The 25379-nt window shown below is 43.8% G+C and overlaps 1 protein-coding gene across 1 annotated transcript; it reads right to left on the bottom strand.

Moving 5' to 3' along the window:
* Window positions 1-20105: 20105 nt before the first annotated feature.
* LOC308175308 (prostaglandin E2 receptor EP1 subtype-like) lies at window positions 20106-24449 on the bottom strand (the record flags this gene model as incomplete). The annotated part of the gene is made up of 6 exons (XM_080550997.1): window positions 20106-20153; window positions 20636-20720; window positions 20861-20865; window positions 21201-21359; window positions 21803-22615; window positions 24420-24449. The coding sequence occupies 6 exons, from the start codon at window positions 24447-24449 to the stop codon at window positions 20106-20108; spliced, it is 1140 nt and encodes a 379-aa protein (XP_080407123.1).
* Between the last annotated feature and the right edge of the window lie 930 nt (window positions 24450-25379).

Raw genomic sequence — 25379 nt, 5'->3', positions numbered from 1 at the left:
CGTCGTAAAAAAATATTTTTGGATCTTGGCTGAGTGCTTTACCACGTCACGCGCAGTATCAACCAATGAAAATGCGTAGAGTGCGTCTAAGATACGCCCCTATATTTGCATACACATCTGACAATGACAAAGACAAAACATTCTATGTGAATAGCTAGGTGAAAACAACATTGTCTTTATGCTTTATGTCTTTATCAGTAATGTATGCAGCATGTTGTCCACGCCCCTGCGCATTTTCATTGGTTGATACTGCACGAGACGTGATGAAGCCCTCAGCTCTCGCCTCAGATTTTAAATCCTCAATTTTGGCCGCCATTGTGGCAAAAAATCTGTAATTTGGCTCTACAAGTGTTAATATGTCATTATGAAGTTTTTATATGTTTTCAGGTGAGAAAGTAACCATATATATTCACAAAATGTGTCCAGTTTATCAAAATAACCCGTTTATATATGCATAAAGTATCTTGTGATGTAGTCTACTACTGTTCATGTTAAATCCGTGTGGAGCTAATGCTATCGTCTCCACAGGCTAAAGTACAACTTCACTAATATCCTTAACTTATGTCCTAATCACACTACTGTCATACAAGTCGTACCTTCTCCTTGACATGGACAAACACACCTGCTACCTTCTTTGAAAGAAATCGCGATTTATTCAGTGAAAACGAGTACAGCACATGATAGCATACCATAGCATAGCATTCGCGAACACAGTCAATCAATCAACTTAGCACAACAACTAGCGCCGTAGCTAAAGGCTACTATCATGTACTATATAGATCTGTATCTGTATGACCTTGGGATGTCATAGACATAGTTTGGGATTCCATGGAAATTATAGGGAGAAAGACGCTGTGAGAGAACGGGGCTATAGACTCTCTACCCGTCTGTGGTAATAACAGTGTCGCTGCTTTCATACGTCACGCGTGGTATTAACCAATGAAAATGCGTAGGGGCGTGGACAACATGCAAGATACGCCCCCATATATTTGCATACATTACTGATAAAGTGGAAAAGAAAGAATGAATGTGGAAAAGAAAGAATGAATGTGGAAAAGAAAGAATGAAAGAATGAATGTGGAAAAGAAAGAATGAATGTGGAAAAGAAAGAATGAATGTGGAAAACAATGTGGAAAAGAAAGAATGAATGTGGAAAACAATGTGGAAAAGAAAGAATGAATGTGGAAAAGAAAGAATAAATGTGGAAAAGAATAAATACATATAGAAATGTATTGCGATATACTGTGTGTATTTGTATGTGTATTTGTTCATACATTCATTTATGTGTGTATATATTTATTGTTAATTTTGACAGACTTGGCCCTCCATAGTTGAGAGGGAGGCTGGAGAAAAAAGTATCAGAAGAAGTTATGATCAGTTTGAATAATTCATGCTGCAATGTGTTTTTTTCTTCTTCTTCGTCTCAAAACACATCTGAAGTCGTGGGGGAGAGTTCGGTGGATAGAAAGGTACTCACTGAAGTTGTGAACATAGGCTGGTTGAGACGTGATGGACCGAGGGTGTGCCGCCTGGGACCAGACTCCCGAACCCAAGTCGGACCTGAAAGTCACACACACACCCATGGTTTTACAATGCGAAGCGAGCTCTATACGCTCTTCAATGTATCCTGGACATGAGATACTGACATACACAGTAAACAATGACTCTCAAGCCTCTCCTCGAGAAAAATAGATAGCATAGTAGCTATATAACGTATAGAAACTGTTTGGATTCTTACCGTTAGTAAATGTGACTTATAAATAGCACACTGAGGTAATTACAACTGTATCAGCTTTCCACACTCACCCTCGAAGGTGGTGAGGAACTTCCGAGTCGTCCTGGCCCGTCGTTATCTTCTTCTTCTTCCACGCGCAGCGAGGAGCTCCGTCCTCTGCTTTCACCCTACGTCCAGCAGGGCCTCGTTCTGCACACGCTGCAGGCCGCCGCCCTGCTGCTTCTGGAGCCGTGCCAAGTGGGCCAGGATGTGGCCGAGCGGGGACGTCTCCGTGCCCGCGCCCCTCTACGCTCTCGCCGGGTCCTTGCCCCCCGTCAACGCACCGACTCTGTGCCCCTCGATTTGGAAAACTACATGACTTGACTTAAACAGTGGGGATTGTTTGGGGATGGCGATATACAGTATAGGGATGGTTTCATTAGGTGATATACAGTATAAGGATGGTTTCATCAGGTGATATACAGTATAAGGATGGTTTCATCAGGTGATATACAGTATAAGGATGGTTTCATCAGGTGATATACAGTATAAGGATGGTTTCATTAGGCGATATACAGTATAGGGATGGTTTCATTAGGCGATATACAGTATAGGGATGGTTTCATCAGGTGATATACAGTATAAGGATGGTTTCATCAGGTGATATACAGTATAAGGATGGTTTCATTAGGTGATATACAGTATAGGGATGGTTTCATCAGGTGATATACAGTATAGGGATGGTTTCATTAGGTGATATACAGTATAGGGATGGTTTCATTAGGTGATATACAGTATAAGGATGGTTTCATCAGGTGATATACAGTATAAGGATGGTTTCATCAGGTGATATACAGTATAAGGATGGTTTCATCAGGTGATATACAGTATAAGGATGGTTTCATTAGGTGATATACAGTATAAGGATGGTTTCATTAGGTGATATACAGTATAAGGATGGTTTCATTAGGTGATATACAGTATAAGGATGGTTTCATCAGGTGATATACAGTATAGGGATGGTTTCATTAGGTGATATACAGTATAGGGATGGTTTCATTAGGTGATATACAGTATAGGGATGGTTTCATCAGGTGATATACAGTATAAGGATGGTTTCATCAGGTGATATACAGTATAAGGATGGTTTCATTAGGCGATATACAGTATAAGGATGGTTTCATTAGGTGATATACAGTATAAGGATGGTTTCATCAGGTGATATACAGTATAAGGATGGTTTCATTAGGTGATATACAGTATAAGGATGGTTTCATTAGGTGATATACAGTATAAGGATGGTTTCATCAGGTGATATACAGTATAAGGATGGTTTCATTAGGTGATATACAGTATAAGGATGGTTTCATCAGGTGATATACAGTATAAGGATGGTTTCATCAGGTGATATACAGTATAAGGATGGTTTCATTAGGTGATATACAGTATAAGGATGGTTTCATTAGGTGATATACAGTATAAGGATGGTTTCATCAGGTGATATACAGTATAAGGATGGTTTCATCAGGTGATATACAGTATAGGGATGGTTTCTGTGGCATCTAACCTTCCCAGCCGTGTAAACCTTAAGCCCTGTGGATCTGTTTTGAGTTAACTATTAACCCAACCCTCCACATGGAGTGCCATCCTCTTCAAACACCAATAAAGGTTTTATTGGCTATGACAGAGGAGTGAAGAAGCTACCAGCTACTAAGCTGAATTTTATATGAAGGAGGAATTATAGAGTGAGTGTGGCTGTGGCACTGGGAATGAATGCAGTGAGGTTCCTAGTTCGATTATCTTGAGATCAGATCTCTCCACAAGCACTCATGACAGGGATGAATAACCGAGGTAGAATCCCAGTAGAACCTGAGACTCTGACTGTTCAAGTCTTGCACAGAGGGAGTCGTCGGCACAACGCGGAACGAGGGTTCGGGACACAGCCCCGTTTATTTCAAACACCTCTAACTTCTAAGCAAAACCTCAGTCGCACCACTTGGGTTGCGCTGGCGTAATCGTCCGAACAAATTATAATAATAATAATGGTCGTCGCTCGGCAGTGTCTCTGGCTTCCACAGCTGGTCACTAGGGATGTGTCGACGCTTCGTAGCGTGTGTCGCACATTTATTCTACTGGTCACCGTTCTCCTACTACCTGGCTTCTCCAGACATCGCCCCCGGCTCACTGCTCTCCAGAGGGAAACAAACACACCAGTGTCCATGTTGAACAACGTTGATGTGATATTGCTAAGTAAAATACATAAATAATTATGTTAACAACTGATTTAGGCCTACTCATATTATTTATTATTGTAGCCGGCATCTGCAGTATCATCATTTATGAATTAGCCTATTGGCCTATTCCATCATGGCAAGGTAAAAATGAGCTGAGAAACAACATTTCAACAGTTTATATACATTAAAAAAAACATTATAATGCATAGTTTACACTAACTTCAGAATATGAATCAATGTAGCCTATACAGTGACCAAATACCAATACAATAACAAATTGAAAAAGAACTATACAATCATAAAAAGACCATTAAAATATTGCATTCCTGTAAGTAAAATAGTTGGGCATTGCTCCCCACACCAGTCTTCAACTGTCTGGTTTTGGTTAGCATCGCTAGCATCAGTTTTCTGTTCTTGGCTGACAGAAGTGGAACCTCACATAGCCTGTTGTAGTCTATCCGCCTCAAGGTTTGGTGCGTTGTGCATTCTGAGATGCTTTTCTGCTCACCACATTTATACAGAGTGGTCATATGAGTTACCATAGCCGTTCTGTCAGCTCTAATCAGTCTGGCCATTCTCTGTTGACCTCCGTTGTCTCATCAACAAGGTATTTCCATCTGCAGAAACTGTCGCTCACTGGATATTTTTTCTACCATTTGCGAGTCAACTCTAGAGAATGTTGTGCATGAAAATCCCAGGAGATCAGCAGTTCTAGAAATACTCAGGGGGTGCTTAAGTAGTGAGGTTATTATTAAATACATCCATGAGTGAGGTAATGCTTTAGAGCAAGGTACACCCTTCTTATTTCCCGGCATACCGTTGCCTTTGCAAGACCTTCTGCGTCTCCAACCGTGTACAAGAATGCCCACATGCAAAAAAAACGCAGGCCTATGCAGACAGACTGAACTGTGGTCTAGTGCCGAGCCATCCTCCGCAAAGGGCCTGCATTTTCGGAAATGTCTCCTGTCAGAATCCTTGAAATCTTGGGTAAGCAAATCAGACAGAGGGACAGAGAAAGAACATCAGTGATAAGTGGCACATGACTAAGGCTATGTCTTGTGGTGACTGCATGTCATGCTGAGACAAACTACTGGGCTGATAACTGTACCTCTGTGTGGTTGCTGTCTTCAATAATGGACACTGTCCGTCTTCCCAGTCCCGCTTGCAGAAGTACAAGCTCCTCTGTTAGCCCTGGTTGTGCGTTTTTGTTTTCAGACTACTGAGCTCCTTGGAGTTGATCATCTCGTGGAGGATCTCCCTGAAGGTCTTCATACGCTCCAGCTTGACCCGGGGCTCACTCCAGGGCACCTCCCTGCCCCTGCGCCTGCGCCTGGCCCCAATCCAGGCTTACGCTCATCAGCAGAAACATTCCCATCCTTATTTTACATTTTTGGCATTTAGCAGACGCCTTATTCCAAAGCGACTTACAATCAATACATTTGAATACTAAGCATGTGAATCAGCGGTCCACCATTCGTTGCAGGAAGAGTACTCTAGCTCGGGCCCGGGGCCACTGATAGAAGGAAAAACCTTCTCCCTATTATCGCCTTCTACTAATTATTATTATTTATTTATTTTATTTATTTTTTAATTACTGGAGAAACTGAGAAACAGTACAAGGGGGGCAATAGAAGTTCTTAGGGACACAGTAGAGGGGAAAGCGGGTGTCTTTAGGAGACGTAGTGGTGAGGGTCAGAAGATGTCTCAGGAGGAGCAGTTAAGATGTAACCTGAAGAGATGGGTCTTCAGTCTACGACGGAAGATGGGTAGTGACTCTGCCGTTCTGACAGCCGTAGGGAGCTCATTCCACCAGCGGGGAGCCAGTGTTGTGAAGAGACGTGATCGGGCAGCCCGACTGCTGTGTAGAGGAGGTTGAATACCAGCCGGGCAGCAGCATTCTGGATGAGCTGCAGAGGTCTAATGGCTGAAGCGGGGAGCCCCGCCAGGAGTACATTGCAGTAATCCAGGCGGGAGATGACCAGTGCCTCGGTCAAGAGTTGTGCTGCCTCTCTGGTAAGGAATGGTCGTATCCTTCTGATGTTAATGGTCGTATCCTTCCTTATCTCGCTTCAACTTGGGTCCAGGACCTTTCCCTGATTTGCCATGGGAGTGTCGGCTCTTGCTGGACTTGGAGCTGCGTGCATTTTTATCCTCCCCCTCCCTGATGATTTTCTGCACCTCGTCAATGGTGAGTTTCTGGAGCACCACCACAGGTTTGGCTCCTTTCTTCATGTCCTCTACAAGCCCCATACGCTCCAGCTTGAACCGGGGCTCACTCCAGGGCACCTCCACTGCCCTTGCCCCTGCACCTCCACAGCGGTGCAACGGGTGCATCCACGACGTTCGTCCCTGACCCAGTGCTAATACCATCCCTGCCCGCGTTAGTCGCAGAAGCTGCATTGGGTCGGTTTGTGAGAAAATATTAAATTTTGGGAAGTTTCACTGCATTTTGTTACATTTTATATTGCTCTTGCCGTTTTTGCGCACCACTGAGGTACTTTCGCTTGCTCATTTTTCTGCAGGGTCTTGTGTCTCGCTGCCTAATTTTTTTCCTAATCTAATAAAAAAGTTTGTATTGTAGTGCCGAGAGATGGGAGTTGTAGGCGGCGTATCAAATGACAAAGCTAAACGTTTAATGAAGGACATGAACGATTGTCAACAACACACTCAAGCAGTAACTGAATAAACAACTCGGGTACCACGCACTTAACTGTCCGTGCGGAACAATACTCCCAACCCATAGTTCCATGGGTGAATTATGTCCAATGTTAGGGGGCCCCCTCGCGATGCGTCGCTTGCAGGCCCGTCCCCTACGCCACTGGGCGAGATGAAGCTTCATGAACTGTTGAAGCTTTCCATCCAATTGGGTCACACATGGGCCGAAGCTTCGTGTTGCTTCATTTGCTCTACTGCGCCATCAAGTGGACAATAAATGTATAGCAGGCAGAGTGATGATGACACCATGGCGTTGGTGTGTGAAGCTTTGAATTGAATAAATGTGCTTGTGTTACTAAGAACAACAACATTTTATTCATTTATTCATTTTTATTTAAAAATAACAACTTCTCCACAGTGCTGGGCTTCAGGCGTTTTTTTTTGTTTTTTTTTATGATTTCACCTACTTTTGAACAGATCCTTTCATAGGGCACAGATGAAGCTGGGGTACATAGAAAAACAACGGCAAGTTCATACAAGTTAGGATATACATTTGTGTGTGTCTTCCCAATACTCTAGGGGGTGCTGCATCCTTTCGATGTTTGGTTCACCCAGGTAGGTTTGGACCGCCACTGTTGCGTCTGCAGTTACATTTTTGAAAGTGGAAAACAAAGAATGAATGCGTAAAAGAATAAATAAATATAGAAATGTATTTCGTTATACTGTGTGTATTCATTCATTTATTTGTTCATACATTCATTTATGTATCTATATATTTATTGTTAATTTTGACAGGCTTGGTACTCCATACCGAACACACTGAACAAACAATGCGCCGTGCCGTGGCTGCTACTCGGCGTGCACACCGAATTTCAGACGTTTTAAAAAAAACAGGTAGGTGGGGGGCTGAGATGGTGTGAATGTCTGAACACGTCAAAGGACACATTAACGTGTGCTTCCTTCCTCCAGCACGGTGACTGCTGATGTCACTGGTTCATATGGAAGGTTATACTGATGATGATGATGATGATGGTGTGTGTGTGTAGGTCTGCGTCGGCCAGCGACCACCTGCTGTGCTCCATGTCGGGGACGGCCCACGTCTCCATCTCCACGGCGCAGGGAGAGGTACGTCTGACCTCAGCTGCTCAGGGTTCTGGAATGTCCTCAGGGTTCTGGAATGTCCTCAGGGTTCTGGAATGTCCTCAGGGTTCTGGATCTCAGCTGCGTGTCCTCAGAGTCGGGAGTCGGCGAACGCGATTAGATTTAATATTGACGAGAAGTTCAAGACGATCTTGTCTGAAGTTTGGATTCTGGTAGTGACGTAGGATCCCGCCGGTTGGGCGACCACTACCTTCCTGAACCCGTACAGGTATAGCTGGTTGGTGAAGCTGTGGAAGTTAGACGTTTTGAAAACGTCCATGTTTTGAAGATATTAACCACAAAAAAAAAACTATGTACCGGTAACTCTTTTCTCTACTTTGTCACTGCGGTTAAAGGTTTTGGTCAGCTGTAGAGGCTTAGGGTGGAGGATGGGCCTCTTCCCTGCTCCCCGTCTGTCGGTCCGGGGGCCCGGAGGTCCGGAGGCACATGGGAAAGGCTTTGTGATGTCACCGGGCTGCTCTGGCTAGGCTGCCCTGTTGTCCTTTCATTCGACCATGGCCTTTTCACTGGGCTTTCTCTCCTCTCTAGCATTGTCAAGTCAAAATGACGACGGTCCAGTCCAGTCAGCCGGAGTCGTTTCCTCTAGAACAGCGGTTCCCAACCTTAGGACTCACGGCTCTACTTTCCAGATCTCTCCAGTATTCGCGGCACGGTGAGACAGAGAGTTCGGTACCGTCACATGAGTATGACACCGTCGTTCAACTTGAAAAGACGTCCACAGTGGCAGGAGACGGTGGCAGAGAGAAGTATCATTCACACACACGAAGCTAACTACCTAGGCGTGGTCCAACAACAGGTGAGTTGGGCTTGGTTAACTTGGTCCATCCATGGACTGGCCTAAATGGGAAATAATGTTTTTTTTAAATATATATATATTATTGTTATTATTATTTTATATTATAGATCGCGCAGGGTCACAATGAACTCACATTTCCTCGACTGTAAACAGTCTATTACAGAGAGGGTGGAGGGCCGTTTATGGGAAATGTTAGGATATATAGGGCTAGCTCGTATCTAACTTTCCATTTGAAACCCAACCAAAACAGTAATGAGAATGTGGACAGGCTACTTAGCCCGATCTTACCTTGCAAAACCCGTCGTTGTCTCATAATTAAAACAATTATTAAATTATTATTATATAAATTAAACAGATTCATAAAAATGAAATAACAATTATATAATAAAATATAATAACATCAACAACATCTGACAACGGCTAACAGTTATGTCTTGACAGCTCCTATGGGGTGAAGGGTGCGCCCCCCTGCCTTGCCTCCGGCCACCTGAGAAGCCCACCACTGCTGTGGTGGAAGAGGTCACCCCTGAGAAGCTCACCACTGCTGTGGTGGAAGAGGTCACCCCTGAGAAGCTCACCACTGCTGTGGTGGAAGAGGTCACCCCTGAGAAGCTCACCACTGCTGTGGTGGAAGAGGTCACCCCTGAGAAGCTCACCACTGCTGTGGTGGAAGAGGTCACCCCTGAGAAGCTCACCACTGCTGTGGTGGAAGAGGTCACCCCTGAGAAGCTCACCACTGCTGTGGTGGAAGAGGTCACCCCTGAGAAGCTCACCACTGCTGTGGTGGAAGAGGTCACCCCTGAGAAGCTCACCACTGCTGTGGTGGAAGAGGTCACCCCTGAGAAGCTCACCACTGCTGTGGTGGAAGAGGTCACCCCTGAGAAGCTCACCACTGCTGTGGTGGAAGCGGTCACCCCTGAGAAGCTCACCACTGCTGTGGTGGAAGAGGGGACCCCTGAGAAGCTCACCACTGCTGTGGTGGAAGAGGTCACCCCTGAGAAGCTCACCACTGCTGTGGTGGAAGAGGTCACCCCTGAGAAGCTCACCACTGCTGTGGTGGAAGAGGTCACCCCTGAGAAGCTCACCACTGCTGTGGTGGAAGCGGTCACCCCTGAGAAGCTCACCACTGCTGTGGTGGAAGAGGTCACCCCTGAGAAGCTCACCACTGCTGTGTTGGAAGAGGGGACCCCTGAGCAGCAGGAAGTGCTTACCGTTGCTCTGGTAGGAGAGGCCACCCCTGCCCCGATGGTTGAGGCTGTGGCCCTCACCAAGGTCCACCACATGAGAGGTATGCACATCTCCCTTCCTTTTCTCTCTTCCTGTCTTTTGTTTTGGCATTCTCTCACACTCCTTGTATATATAGACTATTAGTGTTGTTGCATACTGCTTAAATGCCAGCCAGGCTGCGTAGCATTCTCTATACAACGAGGCAATGTCATCATGTGTTGTATACATGGGGTGTATCTGTGGTCCAGTCTCTCTCCTCTTGGTTCCCCTCCAGGTTCTTCTCTCTCCAGGGACGTCCGGGCCTTCTGTTCCCTGGACACGTGAGTGTGGAGCTGTTTTGTTTCACTGTTATTTGTTTCTGTTGATTTTTTTCACGCCCCATCTTCTGAGGACTTAGGGTTATCTTTTAACTTAATTTTTAACTTGAACTATTATTTAAACATATAACATACCATGATGATTAAAAGGTACAATGCTTAAAACTGTCAGTACACGTCCTCCTCTTCCCCTAATTCACCACTAAGTGAATCCTTTTTTAAACTCCCATCCTAACTTAGGACCACAATGGGCCCTGGGCACCAGCTGGTGACCAGTGTGCCTCAGCTGGACTGGGCCAGCATCAAGGTGCCAGGAGGCAAGACAGAGGAGGGACACAGACCCCTTGTCCCTTCCCAGAGTCTCACCTACCATCAGCTCGTCGGCTTAGGGTAAGTAAAAGTCAAGCTGCCCTCGAACAGGAGGTACAGGACCCCGGCCGCTAAGACAAACAGACTGAAGGACTGCTTCTACCACAGGGCCGTCAAGGCCCTGAACACAGAAAAGGCCTAAGTTCTGGGCCCAGGACAGTCCGGACGGATTGTATGGCAGCTAGTGCTGAGGCACAAACAAGTACATTTTCAAGCCTGCAAACTGTGACACTTTAAAATAATGTGAAAAAATACTTTTGTGCAATATGACAACCCTAGTTGACTATCTGTGCAGTATAGTACAGTGGATTGTGTACATAGCCTTTATTGATGTAAACCAGCTCCTTACCTTCTTGTGATTTTATGCTTTTATGCTTTTTCTAAAAAAAAAAAAAAAATTCCCTTTCCTAACACCAGGGGAGCCACCCCTCCTAAATTTCGTTGTTTGGTACCTGTACTGTAGCAATGACAAATAAAGTCCATTCCATTCCAAGTAGTGTGTCGGACACTGTGGAGGACACAGCATCCTCTACGATTTGCCTAATAACATCCTAAACAAATTCCAATACGTCCAGAACTCTGCTGCCCGCCTGCTCACCTCCACTCGCCGTCATGACCACATCACCCCTGTCCTCCAAAACCTACACTGGCTCCCGGTCAAATACAGGATCCAATTCAAAATCCTACTCACCCCTTACAAAGCCATCAACAATCTGGCCCCCTCTTACCTTGCCGACCTCGTCCCCCTCCACACCCCCTCCTGTTGCCTCAGGTCTGACGACCAAATCACCCTCAAGACCACGAGGGCCAAGCTCTCGAGAGATCTGGGGTGATAGGGCCTTTTCAGCCGCAGCCCCGTCCCTCTGGAACGCCCTCCCCAACCACATCAGACAGGCCAACACCCTCCCAACATTTAAACAGGCCCTCAAAACCCACCTCTTTAAGCTCGCCATCACCAGTTAACCCTCTCCCCCTCCCCTCCCCTCCCCATGTGTCCCCAGCACTACCTTAATTAGGCCCCTATACTTTATTTTATTTCTTTTTGGTTTCTTTTATTATTACCACTCAATCTTTTCAGTTTGTAAAGCGTCTTTGAGTGTCTAGAAAAGCGCTATATAAGTCTAATGTATTATTATTATTACTATTATCAACTATGTAATACAAAATAAAAACTAAATAATACACACCAGAGTGAAAGTCTGTGGTCAGACAAAGTATATGTGTTTTCTCAACTCATGAGCTTTGTCTCCCTCCTCACACATTGTTTCCTAGGTTACCAAACCTGTCGCAGACTTGCTACATGAACGCCACCCTGCAGTGTCTGTTCAGCCTGACCAGCTTCTTTCAGGACATCTGCAGACAGCACAGAGTGTGGCGTCTGGACCCCGCCCCCAACATCCTCAGGTACACACACACACCTGCACGCACGCGCGCACAGACACACACACACACACACACATAAACAATAGCTGTAACTCAATTTGTTCAGTAAACAATACATGCTAATTAATAATTAGTAATTCCTACTACCTAAAAACTTGGTTTTGCAGGTTCTTAGTGGACCTCCGAGTGGCCAGAGGTTTTAACAACAAGAGCCTACAAGTGACCTCACACGACCCCCGACCTCATCTGACCCCTGGCTCAGACCCTGGTCCATCGATAGTGACAGTTCACACACGCTGGCTTGGTCAGATCTTATTTAAAGGACCAATTGGGATTAGTACATCCATTTTTGTTTACTTTTAAATGAAAGCCTATAGCCGTTGACTGATAATTAATGCCCTATGATTGCGCCATTGACTTGCTGCCCGGAGCACCCCTTCCTAGCAGCCGCCTGTACAGCATCTCTAAACCCGAACGGGAGGCCATGGACTGTTACATCAATGACTCCCTGGCTGCTGGCCTCATCCGCCCCTCCTCCTCACCCGTGGGCGCTGGTTTCTTTTTTGTGGTTAAAAAGGACAAGACTCTGCGGCCCTGCATAGATTAAAGGGGGCTTAATAACATCACATCAAAAATTCTTACCCTTTACCCCTCGATTCTCTCCAGGGAGCCACAGTGTTCACGAAGCTCGACCTCCGCAACGCCTACCACCTGGTTCGTATACGAGAGGGGGATGAGTGGAAGACAGGGTTCAACACCCCTTTAGGCCATTTTGAATACCTGGTCATGCCTTTTGGCCTCACTAATGCCCCTGCTGTGTTTCAGGCCTTAGTCAACGATGTCCTCAGGGACATGATAGGCCTTTTTGTTTTATCTTAATTTGCCTGTCTACCGACCACTCCGCCTGCCTGACCCCCTACCTGCCTGATCCCCTGCCTGTCTGACTACCTATCTACCTCCAGCCTGCTCCTCCTGACACCCCAACCCTACAATAAATCATTATTATTGTTGTACTACCTGCTCCTAGAACAGAAGACAGGCACTCATCAATATCCAATGACAACACCAGGACACACATCATTAATTTAAGGGACCAGCAGTTGTGGAGGTAGATAGCATTAGCATTAGCATCTGATTAGAGGTAGATAGCATTAGCATTGCATCTGATTAGAGGTAGATAGCATTAGCATTGCATCTGATTAGAGGTAGATAGCATTAGCATTGCATCTGATTAGGGGTAGATAGCATTAGCATTGCATCTGATTAGACGGTACCTTTCATGAGACCCATAGCTTCCACATTGTAACTGTCATAGTAAAGATGTTCTTATTTTCTTACTGTAAAAAGATTCTTTATATAAATGTATATGTTATTGTTGTACAATTATTGTTTATGTTGTTTATCTAAACTTGTACGTGTTGACGTATGTGTTTATTTTGTTTATCTAAACGTGTACGTGTTGACGTCACCTCGCTGTTCACGTACCGTGGTCTCGCGATGAGACGGGATGTATATATATTGACGGAGGCTGAACGTGTAAGAGTTTTCCGTCACTCATGAAGAGAAGTTTGATGTGTAAGACGGTGTTTAACTATTCTAGCTGCACCAGAGGTTCTGAGTAGAAGGCGCACACGGTATGTTGTTGTTTTGTTTGTCACTGTTTTACTGTGCATTTTGATTTGAAGTAATTTCTCACATGTATGTGAGGTCGGAACGCCGTGCTGGCTGGTTTCAATGTGTAATTGGTGTTTGTTTCACTTCACAGTTTTTCACGGTGTTTGTGTGTACGGTGTGCACACAAAATAAAACCATCAGTATCAGAATCGTGGGTTGCTTGTCTGTCTATCAGAAGAATACCAAACGGGAGCAGTTATACACATAATGCACATAAGCTCATCTCTCTATAGATAAGCTCATCTCTCTATATAATAGAAAGCTAGACAGGAAATGCAGGGTGTTATGAGTTAATAATTCTTCACACTATGTGCTATAAGAGAGAGACAGCTAACGTCCATGAAGATCGTCTGATTAGAGCTCAACCCTGGTTTAACACTAGAGAGTTTTGCTTCAAGGTGAAAACGCAAGCATTCCCCCCCCCCCCCCCCCCTCCCCCCCGTTTCCCTTGGCCAAATCACTCTTCTTCTCCAAAGTGTCAAATTCCCAATTTCCCGTTCGGCAGCCGAACCGTCTCAGAACCCAGGGACAACACGTTGGGGCCGGCCCAGATTCTTCCGGGTCTTTTTTTGCGCAACAAAACCAACCAAAACACCAGCCAGGGGACAGCCACTGTGGTTGAGATAAAAGCAAATCATCCTTTAACCAGATCATCCAGATAAAATTACCCTCAATCATAGAGAGAGCTATTAACTTTTAAAATTCTGCTGACTACTGTGCCAGCGGTAAAGGATGTGGAGCGTGCGGCTCTTAGTGAGATGAGGATTAAGAGAATGTGGGACATAGAGACTCAAGTGGAGGATGCAGGGGACTGCAAAGGGATGGGAGGGAGGAGGGATAACTACTCCAAGGACAAACCGGAGAGGTATCGGGCAGTAACTGCTAAGAGAAACTACTGTGACACACAACAACATACTGAAATACCATCTACAAGCTCCGCAGGAATAAAGCCCTGATTGAATCTGACGTGGCTAGTGAAATTGGCTTAGGGGTATTGATTTCTGGAGCAAATACGATGACTCAAAGTACTTAACCCTAACCCTAACAAAAAAGGGGGACAAGACTGTGTTCTATGGAACAAAGATCTATTATCTTAAAAATAAAACAACCATTTGTTATAGCTATATGGTTACAGGCTATTGGCACAAGAAATAGATCAGCATATTATTCAATGTGTGCATAGTTTGATTGCGTACTAACTGAATTATCAAAGACAACATAGGAGGGGGTTCCTGTACATCAAGTGCTCATTCAATGGACACAAGATAAACAATGTTGCAGATAGAAATGCTTTCTATTCTGCATGTCCTACTGAATACGTCCCCAGGGTTCAGCCCCAGAGCCATCTGTCTGTGCTTGGCCATTTTTAGTTAATTTTAATGTTGGTCAAGTAACCTGTTAAAGGCTATACATTTAAGAAAATTAAAAATTTAATTTATTATTATTATTAATTAATTAAATTATTAAATGATTAAGAAGTTAAATGGTTGGATGGGTTTGCGAACTAACAAAAAAGCTTGAAATACTACTGAATCTGGAAAATGGCAACAAACATTTTAAGTTGTTTAAATGTAAGGGTATTTTTGTTCTTCCTTTACAGGTTCTAATGGACCATTTTAGATATTTAAGTTATTTTACATAATTGTTGAGGAGTACAATACTGTTTCAGGCAACGGTATAGTTTTGAATGCAGTTTGTCTGTTGAACATAGCTTTAAATCTCTTGCAGTCTGGCAGTCAATGAGAAACACACCACTGCTCCAGGAATGTCACAATGGAAGAATTCAACTATAAATTCAACGTTTGTTTTTACCCTCAGTCATGTATGGATCCCACAAAAGGAATGTTTGTTTTATAGTTTGTAAATATTATTTCCAGTATTTTTTGCCTGCAATAAATTCTTTATAATGTGATTGTTTTTACTGAGTCTTTGTGTGAAATGCATTGATCAGATAGGTCATTGGTTTAACAAAGGAAGTATTAGCACAGCCCATTTAGGACACTTCATACGAAACAATATGAACGTCTCTTTTGAGTTGAAATCAAAGATCTAAGACTTTTTCTATGTACACAAAAGGCCTATTTCTCTCAAAATTAGTTCACAAATGTGTTTAAATCTGTGTTAGTGAGCACTTCTCCTTTGTCTATATAATCCATCCACCTGACAGGTGTGGCATATCCAGATGCTGATTAGACAGCATGATTATTGCACTGTGTGCCTTAGGCTGGTCACAATAAAAGGCCGCTAAAAAAGGTGCAGATTATGAAACCATTCAACTATTGGTACAACATGTGTCAGCCTACAGATAAAACCTCACACCTTGTTAGACCTCGTGTCCTGTCCGACACAAACGATCCAGAGAAGAGCTACCAAGATAAAAACAAAACAAAAAGTCCCTATTCCTGACTCCCTGCCTGCCAGCTGGAAAACTCCCTGCTGATGAATCTGTGTATCAGCTGTTGTTGTGAAGGAGAGGGGGGAGTTGTTACTCCACTTAGGCCTGATCCTGACCCTCTGTGTGTGTGTGTGTGTGTGTGTGTGTGTGTGTGTGAGTGTGTGTCTATGACCACATACATATATGCTGGAGGTACGCGCCGGTAGGGGAGGCAGAATGGCTTATCATCCGTGAGCTCAAGATCAAGTCGTCATGTTGGCCGGGCACCAAGCTGAGGGAAGAAGTAGATATTATGGATGTAAATGTTAATGTTGTAAACATGAGGTCTTGCTGAGGATTTAGTTTTAAACTTTTGGTTTGAATTATTAAATGTTTTTATTTTGTACATACATTGTTGTTAAACTAAATACTGGAAGTAGAAAAGAAAACATTGGAAACAAAGTTAAACCCTTCATGTATTCTTAGTTTTTTTTAGCATGTGGTCAATATCAGGCGTGTTACTATTGTTCGTTTCTACCCTGGTCCTTTGTTTTCTTTTCATGTTCTGTACCTTAAGTTGTTCTGGTAGCTTCCATTGTTCATGAAGAAACAGCACTTTGTATGATTGTTGCCTTATTTACTGTACCTCAGTATCTGTATTCATTGTTTGCGTTTTTATACATTAAAGTTCTGTTTATAAAGCGCCAAGAGCTGTATTACGCCTATCCTTGTGTTGCCCGGCCAACATAACGACTTGATCTTAGGCACAAATGTGATCAGATTTCTCATGCATCAGCTCAAAACAACCAATGATTATTGGCGTCTTGTATCCAGTGGCAATCTTCTTCCAGAGTGTGAGCAGTTCTTAAATCTCATGGCGAACTCATCCCGGTGGAGAGGCAAGGATATTCCGGAAAGGGTTGGAAGTGTAAAACTCCAGCAGTCAGTCACCCTGTTGGCGAGGCAAGAACATCTAGTCTGGGGTAAATTGCCAAAGAATGTCCCCATGTCACCGGGTAGTACAGTGGTTGTCGAGCCCACCTCGTCCAAATCTATGCCTCGTAATATCATGGTCGGACGTGTCATCACACCCTTGTGGGGTGACAGCTGGGTGCCCATGAATTTTCAAATGTGTCAGACAAACCTATCACCTTGAAAAGGAACAGCAAGCTGGCGGATGTGTTCCCTTGTCTGGCGGTTGAAGATTTTGAAGTTTTTCAAGGTACTAGCCAACCTGAAAAAGCAGAGCCAGAGAAGGGACAGAACGAGTCCGCAGACCTCAAACATCGACTACAACAGGTCGGGCTTAGTGAAGTTGATATTGACCAATGCAGCACTAGCCAGGTAGGGAAGGAGAAGTTGGTCGGCTATGTTTATGTGTACTGGGAGACACTGCTGTGTACCCTGAGTGTAGCGTGTAAACCACGTTAAATCAAGGCCTGCGTATACCGGGGGTTTTCAGGCACTTTACCGTCATGTCTGTGAGAAAAGGGCTTCTGACAGATGGGCTACTTACTATGAGACTAGCGGACATGCTAGATAGCTAATGTTGGTAATGGAAACCAGTCTAGCTTAGGTTGCTCCAGAAGAAGTTAGCCAGGCGAGCTAGCCGCCTTGTCGAGCAGCGAACAGCAGTTACAGTTGCTATATCATATATAGTTGTTATATGAGGTAGGTCTTATAGCTATAAATGTATTATAGCTCCCTAGTGGGAAATAACCACTAGAACGACCCTCCAAGTCAGAGTTCCAACTGGGAAACTCGGACCAGTATGAAGATCCTCGAGTTAAAGAGTTGTGACATTCTACTGTCACCTTTCACCTTCTTGTCAGAAAACAGACGCTGATTTAGACATTAATGCTAAAAAATTAATAAAAAATAATAATACCTTAATTTGTATAGCGCCTTTCTTACAAAGTGCAACAAACAGTAGCCTATTCATCTTTCTGTACAATTTCAAGATATTTAATTATTAACAATCACATGTGTATGTATGTTTGTAGTTTGTTAACGTTCATTATGGATTGCTCATTGGTTGAAGAATTATTCCCACTTCATGTGTATGTATGTGTGTGTGTGTGCATGTGTGTGTGTGTTTCATCTCTCTCTGTGTGTGAGGCCTCTGTAGGGTTTGAGTGGTCATCGGGGTGTGTGATAAGTGTCTGCTCTGCGTTGAGTGGAATGTTTTGAATAAAAGCCAAATGATTTAAGTTGAACACATTACCCCAGTTTAGGCGGTTTAGCCCACAACTAACACAAGCTGTTCTTTAACCCTGTCACGGCGGTGATTGGTGAATACATACAGTACAGTAGAATACATTATACAACACTCCAGTAGAGACCTAAATTGAGTGTGTTTGGGTATGGCTGTCCATTAATGACGGTGCACACAAAATCCTTATTCAGCTGCTGCAGTTAGCTTGTGTGTGTCTGTGTGTGTCTGTGTGTGTGTGTGTGTGTGTGTGTGTGTGTGTGTGTGTGTGTGTGTGTGTGCACGAAACAAATAAGAACATTTCTACGTATTATTGTTATTATTATTATTATTGGAAAATGAGTGCATGCTTCTGTCTTCAGCAGGATTTAGATCCATTGGTCCCTCAGCAGTTGGTCCCTGACCTGGACACGGGCATCTCCAATGCCATCAGCCAGGATGTGAGTCTAAGAGATGCCATGGTAACAGGAAGTGGAGGCTTTGACATGGTCTCACAAAGGGGTGAAGCTATGTCACAGCAACGAGGACCCCTCCTCCGACCGAATCATTTGATAATTTGATGATCTGTTGATATACAAACTTCTAGATGTTTAGGGGAATGTGAATGTAATTCAATATAATTAACAATAATAATAACAGAATGTGGACTCCTGCTTTTCTGGATGGGATCTTAAGCGATCTGGGCCAGATACTAATATATTATAGATGTTATGGCCTCTGGTCGTGACATGCGCGCTGATACTGCATCACTTCTCTTGTTAGTTTTAAGCATGCACCAGTGGCGGCTGGCCGATAGAGGGCGCTGGCATGCACTGTCTTCTGACCTTTGACTGATTGTTCGTGTTTCCTTTGAAGTTGTCACCACTTACATTTACACCTAACGTTATTTTCAGCTGTATTAAGTTTATTGTAAAATGTATATTGTGGTATGTAGATCCACCTTCCTTTGTTCTGTTATCCATTTTGGCCTTGTTATGGTTGTGATGTTCTCAATGTGTATTGTTGTTTGTCTCCTGTTTGTCTGTGTTCTGTCATGGTTGTGTCCTTTATTGTTTCTCCTGTTATTGACTCATATGTATTGTTGAACACACAAAACAAACATGGTTTTCACCAGGTACGAGGAGGAAGAAGGGCTTTGATAGTCACCAGTTGTTTTCACAGATTATTTGTTTATTTACATTATCTGTTTTCTATTGTTGGTAAATATGTAAATACGTAAATACATTTCATTTAATTTTAAAAATATTATATTAATATTGAAACTGCAGATTATTAATTATTAATCTCTGAGTATTGGAGAAGGGGTAGGATTAAATAAGCTTATGCTTCTTCCTACTCCTTTTCGGACATGTGAAAAAAGAAATAGTTATAACAACAAAAACACTATTTACTTAACATGTTCGAAATAAAGCTTTCATTCATTCATTGTTCATATACATAATTATGTATTATGTAGTGTTGTTAGGACCCCCTCGAAAACGAGATGGCACATCTCAAGGGGTTTGATCCTAATAAAAGAAATGTAACTTTAACTGCTAGATAGGTGATGATGATTCCAGGCACATTACTGAAGATGTCCCTTCTTGCTCTCCACGCTCGCTATTCTGTTTTGTTGTGGCTTTATGTGGCATTTTAGGTTTACACTGACAACACGGCTTTCACTACATATTCCACTCATCCATACATACACCACTGATGTACTGATTGACACACTCCATTTAATATATGTTAAGAAGTTACTTTGAATCTTGAGTTAAGTAATACATATTTTTGTTAAATCTTTTTTCCCTCTCCGGTCTCGGTCTCCCTCATTGTGCTCCACCTTTAGAGCCAAAGGTGTGACACCAACCGCCAATCAAATTGAAAATAATAAGAAGTAGATGAGACATTCCGAAAGCAGTTTCGACCGAGAGGAATAGGCAGGTGCACACCTGTTCACAGGCTCGTGTCGGAAATGTTTGTGCTTGGTTGAAGCCGTGTTGCAGCGTTTCACTGAACTGTGTCGGCAGCGGTATGCTTCTGTGTTTGGCGTAGCAGCTGTGAACCACAGAACAACATCCACACCACTGTGACTGTGAACCACAGAACAACATCCACACCACTGTGACTGTGAACCACAGAACAACATCCACACCACTGTGACTGTGAACCACGCTACAACAACCACACCACTGTGACTGTGAACCACAGAACAACATCCACACCACTGTGACTGTGAACCACAGAACAACATCCACACCACTGTGACTGTGAACCACAGAACAACATCCACACCACTGTGACTGTGAACCACGCTACAACAACCACACCACTGTGACTGTGAACCACAGAACAACATCCACACCACTGTGACTGTGAACCACGCTACAACATCCACACCACTGTGACTGTGAACCACAGAACAACATCCACACCACTGTGACTGTGAACCACAGAACAACATCCACACCACTGTGACTGTGAACCACAGAACAACATCCACACCACTGTGACTGTGAACCACAGAACAACATCCACACCACTGTGACCTGGTCTGTCAGGATGGCGTATGTGATCTTCTGGGCCACGTAGAGGGGGTCCAGGATGGGCAGGAGGCGGGGCCACCTGCAGGGGGAGGAGTCAGGATGAGGGGGAGGAGTAGGTATTGTATATAGGTATATATACTTTTACAATACAGAAAGTATTTGATTTCAAAACATAGACTATCATCAGCACACAGGTCTTAGTAGTATATACCTGGTCACCACACCTGTTTACAAACTATATTTGTTAATGAGTTGACTGTCCCATGTAATCTGCATTACAACGTTTCTATTTCTGTTGGAGTTTGATATGTCCACATCCACATGCATGTTGATTATATGTGCATAGATAGCATTTGTCCCAGTGTCTCAAATTACAGTTGTTTATTGGTGAATAAAGTGTATGTCTTCTCCTTGCCTCAGTACTTTTCAGTGTGTCTCCATTCTCCAGAAGTTGGGGTCTTGTGTTCACAAGTCAATGTAGACTGATGTCCTGTCTGCGTGAGTCTGTACAGGAGCTTTGTGTTATGGTAGATCTGTCTTTCTGGATGACATGACAAACTCTGCGCAGCACTGCTCGCCTCAGTAAGATGTAGACCCAAGGATCCAGGATCTGATTCCAGGAGGCCATGTGAAGGCCCAGCAGAATCAGGCTCCCTGACTGATGCACTGAGTAGGTGGAGCATTGGTAAAACTGCCCCACCGACAAAGAGATGTAGATCTAAAGATGTAGAGAGACAAAGACAACAATGGAGATAATGAATGGTCAGATCCTGGTATGAGAAGTGTGCAAAACTCTAAAGAATTCTAAAGTAAGGTTTCTGTGGCATGAGAAGGCTGTCAGTCAGGGGACTGCTTTGTTAGATCTTCTGTTAATCCCCCAGGGGAGGCTCTCCACCTCAGACGTTGACATTTCCTCATCTATGCTATTTGCACTAAATGTAATACCAAAGGCTATTAAGAGGTCCCTGAGAAGCTAGATATTACATGCTGTTCAACATGAATATATGAATAATTAATACATTGTGTACAAAATCATTTCAATGTTCATCTCTGTTTAAACATTAAGTGATGAGAAAGCCAAATAATTAAGGGACATTTATTAAAATAATAAAACAATCAACAGTATGACGATGGTCAAATACGAGAGGAGGTTTGACTCACTAGGAATGGGCTCCAACACACACATGACACCACAGTAATCACTGCCAGCTGAGCCATCATCTCCACATCCAGTGAGCACATGAGGGAGGAGGAGGAAGCTGAGGAGCCATATCGCCCTGTCTTATTTCTCCTGAAACCTTGGGAGCTCATCCTGGCCTGTAGCAGTGCCAGCCCACTCAGGGTGTTACAGAGCAGGGAGAGGATGAGCGCCGCCAGCCCCAGGCCTGAGAAGGCTAGGGCTAGACTGGCATCAGCTGTGGACCGTGGGCCATGCACAGGCAGGAAGCACCAGGTGCCAGGAAACTGGGGTGTGTAACTGCCAACGTCCAGCAGGGGCAGCACTGCTAGCAGGAGGGCGAGGGAGTACAGTAGGAGCACAGTGAGCCGAGCATGGGCTACTGTGATCATAGCAGCGTGTAGGAGGGGCTGGGTGATGCCCACCCAACGCTCCACTGCCATGGCACCCCCCAGTAATAAAGGGCACAACCCGAAGAACACCATACTGGCCCTGAAGAGCTGGCAGAACTTCTCAGCAGGCTCAGTGGCTCGGGATGCTGACCTGTGCCTCAGACTTTGACCCAAGTGCAGATGTAGGGCAAAGGCACCAGTGACCACATGACCTCCCAGATCAGTCAACAGCAGGGCTCCTACCAGCAGCAGGAATGGAGCCTTCACCCGGCGACGGTACCCAAAATGGTATTTGGCCAGAATGGCCAACGCAGAGAGGTTGGAGAGGGCACCCAAGGTCATGGTGAAGCAGGACCTTCCCAAGGTTAAAGGGGTGACAGGGGCAAACAGACTGGCATTGAGGGCCTGGGGAAAGGGGCAAGCAGAGGAGTTGAGCTCTGGGAGGTGTTGGAGGAGAGAGGGAGAGGAGAAGGTAGAAACAGAAGCCATGGTGTGATGCTCACTAACACAGATTTAAACACATTTGTGAACACAATTTGAGATAAGGCCTTTTGTGTGGCCTTTTGATTTCAACTAGTGACAAATTGGAGCAAAATGCATTATAATGTTTTTTTTAATGTATATAAACTGTTGAAATGTTGTTTCTCAGCTCATTTTTACCTTGCCATGATGGAATAGGCCAATAGGCTAATTCATAAATGATGATACTGCAGATGCCGGCTACAATAATAAATAATATGAGTAGGCCTAAATCAGTTGTTAACATAATTATTTATGTATTTTACTTAGCAATATCACATCAACGTTGTTCGTCCAGACAGGCTCTAAATACAGAAAGACACTGAATATGTATTTCTTTTTCTGAAAAATATGTAACCCTGGCAACCCTGCCGCCTTTTCCCGCTCTCCCCTGCGCGAGGCCCTCCTCCGGTCATCCACTTCGCACTGTCCTCCGTGTGTCCCTGTTGTGTTCGCTAACATTCAACGCTAACATTCAACGCTAACATTCAACGCTAACATTCAACGCTAACATTCAACGCTATGTTACAGAACAATTGACAAATCAACTCACTATCATACCAGTATTTCACAAAGGTAAGTTGTTGTCATCTCTGGTTATTCATGATATATGTTATAAAAAAAACACATTGTCAAATACAGAGAAATTAAAGTGAAGCAACACATGCTGTACTACATAATCCTTTTTTCGTAGCAAAGCCAAGTGATCTTCATGCTGCAATGAGACATTCAAATGGCTTATTTTACAATGTTAGATATAATTTATATTTTTGTTCAGTGTATATTTGATACATTTTTAAACCTATTGAATAGTGCCTAAGTGCCTTGTAGTGCCTACAAAATTCAAACTTCCCACAGGTTCTTGACATTTGCCTTAGGATAGACCTTGATTACACTGCACAGGCAGTAATGTGAAGCTCAGATTAATTCCTACCATATTCTTTCTCCTTACTCATCTAAGCCTTATTGGGGAATACTGCACACACATGCACGGACACACGCATGCAGACACGCCTGAGGCACCCTGAGGACAGATGCACACTGGAAACTACTGCACTTCCTTATGTGGGATATTTTGTGATGTATATAATATATGCCATTTAGCTGACACTTTTATCCAAAGCAACGTACCCATTTTTCAGTATGTATGGTCCCAGCTCTTTTTCTCCTCCTGCCTGTTTTACCTCTTACCTCAATATTTCATGCTCTAGCTTTTCTTGGTTCTTGGTTTCCTTAACATATTAAAATAATTTTCACAAATTGTGTGTGTGTGTGTGTATGAAAGAGAAGGAGAGGGAAAGAAAGAGAGAGAGAGAGAGAGAGAGACAGAGAGAGAGAGAGAGAGAGAGAGAGAGAGAGAGAGAGAGAGAGAGAGAGAGAGAGAGAGGAATGGACAGAGAAAGTGTAGAGTGTAGAGGAAGAGTTTTCATCTAATTTGCTTGTCTGATGACATGACAATCACACCTCTAACCAGAATATAAATGCAGGGTTATTTCTCGGAGGAAATCTGTCTGTCTGACGACTCTGAAGCGGCTCTTGACTTATCCCTCACTCTTGAACGCTTGACTTGAGTTAATTACTGATTTCCTAATTGAGTACGGCTAGCAGCACTCAGACCTCCAGCCCCCCTAGCCTGCCAGAGCATAATGGTGTCTCACACATGATTTACTTCAATGATAGCCCTTCTTACCTGTCCTTTGGCTTTGTTCAGATCACACATGTGCACAATACATGAAGATGGAATCGTCAGAGGGCGCTGACATAATCAGCAAAGCTTTGTCAACTTGCTGGGTTCATTTTTTCTTTCTTTCTCTCTTACTTCGGCTACTAGTTTTGGGTCATTTTTGCACCTTCTTTGTCACCTCTCTTTTCTTCATTTCGGAGACCCTTTACAATCCAGGTATACTGGAAAGAGCAGGATAAGCTGTAATTTCACTCAAGAGTGTGAGCGAATGACAAAGAGGCCCCGTGATTATAGGACTACAGGGGAGCTGTGAGATGAGCGTATAGACAAGGACAAAAGACACCTGTCATGTCAAACACATCATGTCATTTGAGGTGAATACATTTCCTTCTGATGCTGTAGGTCATGCTGCATTGTAACTATCCACAGATCACAGGCTCTAAGTGCGGGCTCCTGTATGCCATAAAAACAGCCTCCCATATTCAACCACAAATGTCTAAAAGTGAAATACTCAGATCATTATAATAAAGGTGTGATCGATGCGCCTTAAGGGATACTGTTCAGTAACTGCAACATCGTCAGAACACTTTTCATCTTTCGGATTGATTAAATTCAGCAATAAGCAGAGTAGAGAGAGACTGACTAACTGAATGGTTTGCAAAGTAAAGGCATACTTGCATAATTATGTTTTGGGAAACATACTTTTCACAATCAATCACGGATGCTTCTTCATGCAGGTAAATGTGGAATGGCACAGAATGGAGGATGGATGAAGCATGTAGTCTTACCCATCCGATGCCAAAATCTGCCTCTCTTGTCTGCAGTGGTGCCAGCATAGGTCTGTCACACTGAAACCTCTCTCCTCCTCATCCTAGTCCAGTCACGCTACCGCTGAAGTAAATAGTGTTTTTTGTTTTGTTTTTTGTTGTTATAACTATTTATTTGTTCACATGTTCGAAATAAAGC

This window comes from Nansenia antarctica, assembly GCF_963989245.1.
Source record: "Nansenia antarctica genome assembly, contig: SCAFFOLD_59, whole genome shotgun sequence".
Lineage (NCBI taxonomy): Eukaryota > Metazoa > Chordata > Actinopteri > Argentiniformes > Microstomatidae > Nansenia > Nansenia antarctica.
The sequence above is the reverse complement of the archived record's forward strand: the minus strand, read 5'-3'. Positions and strand labels throughout refer to the sequence as shown.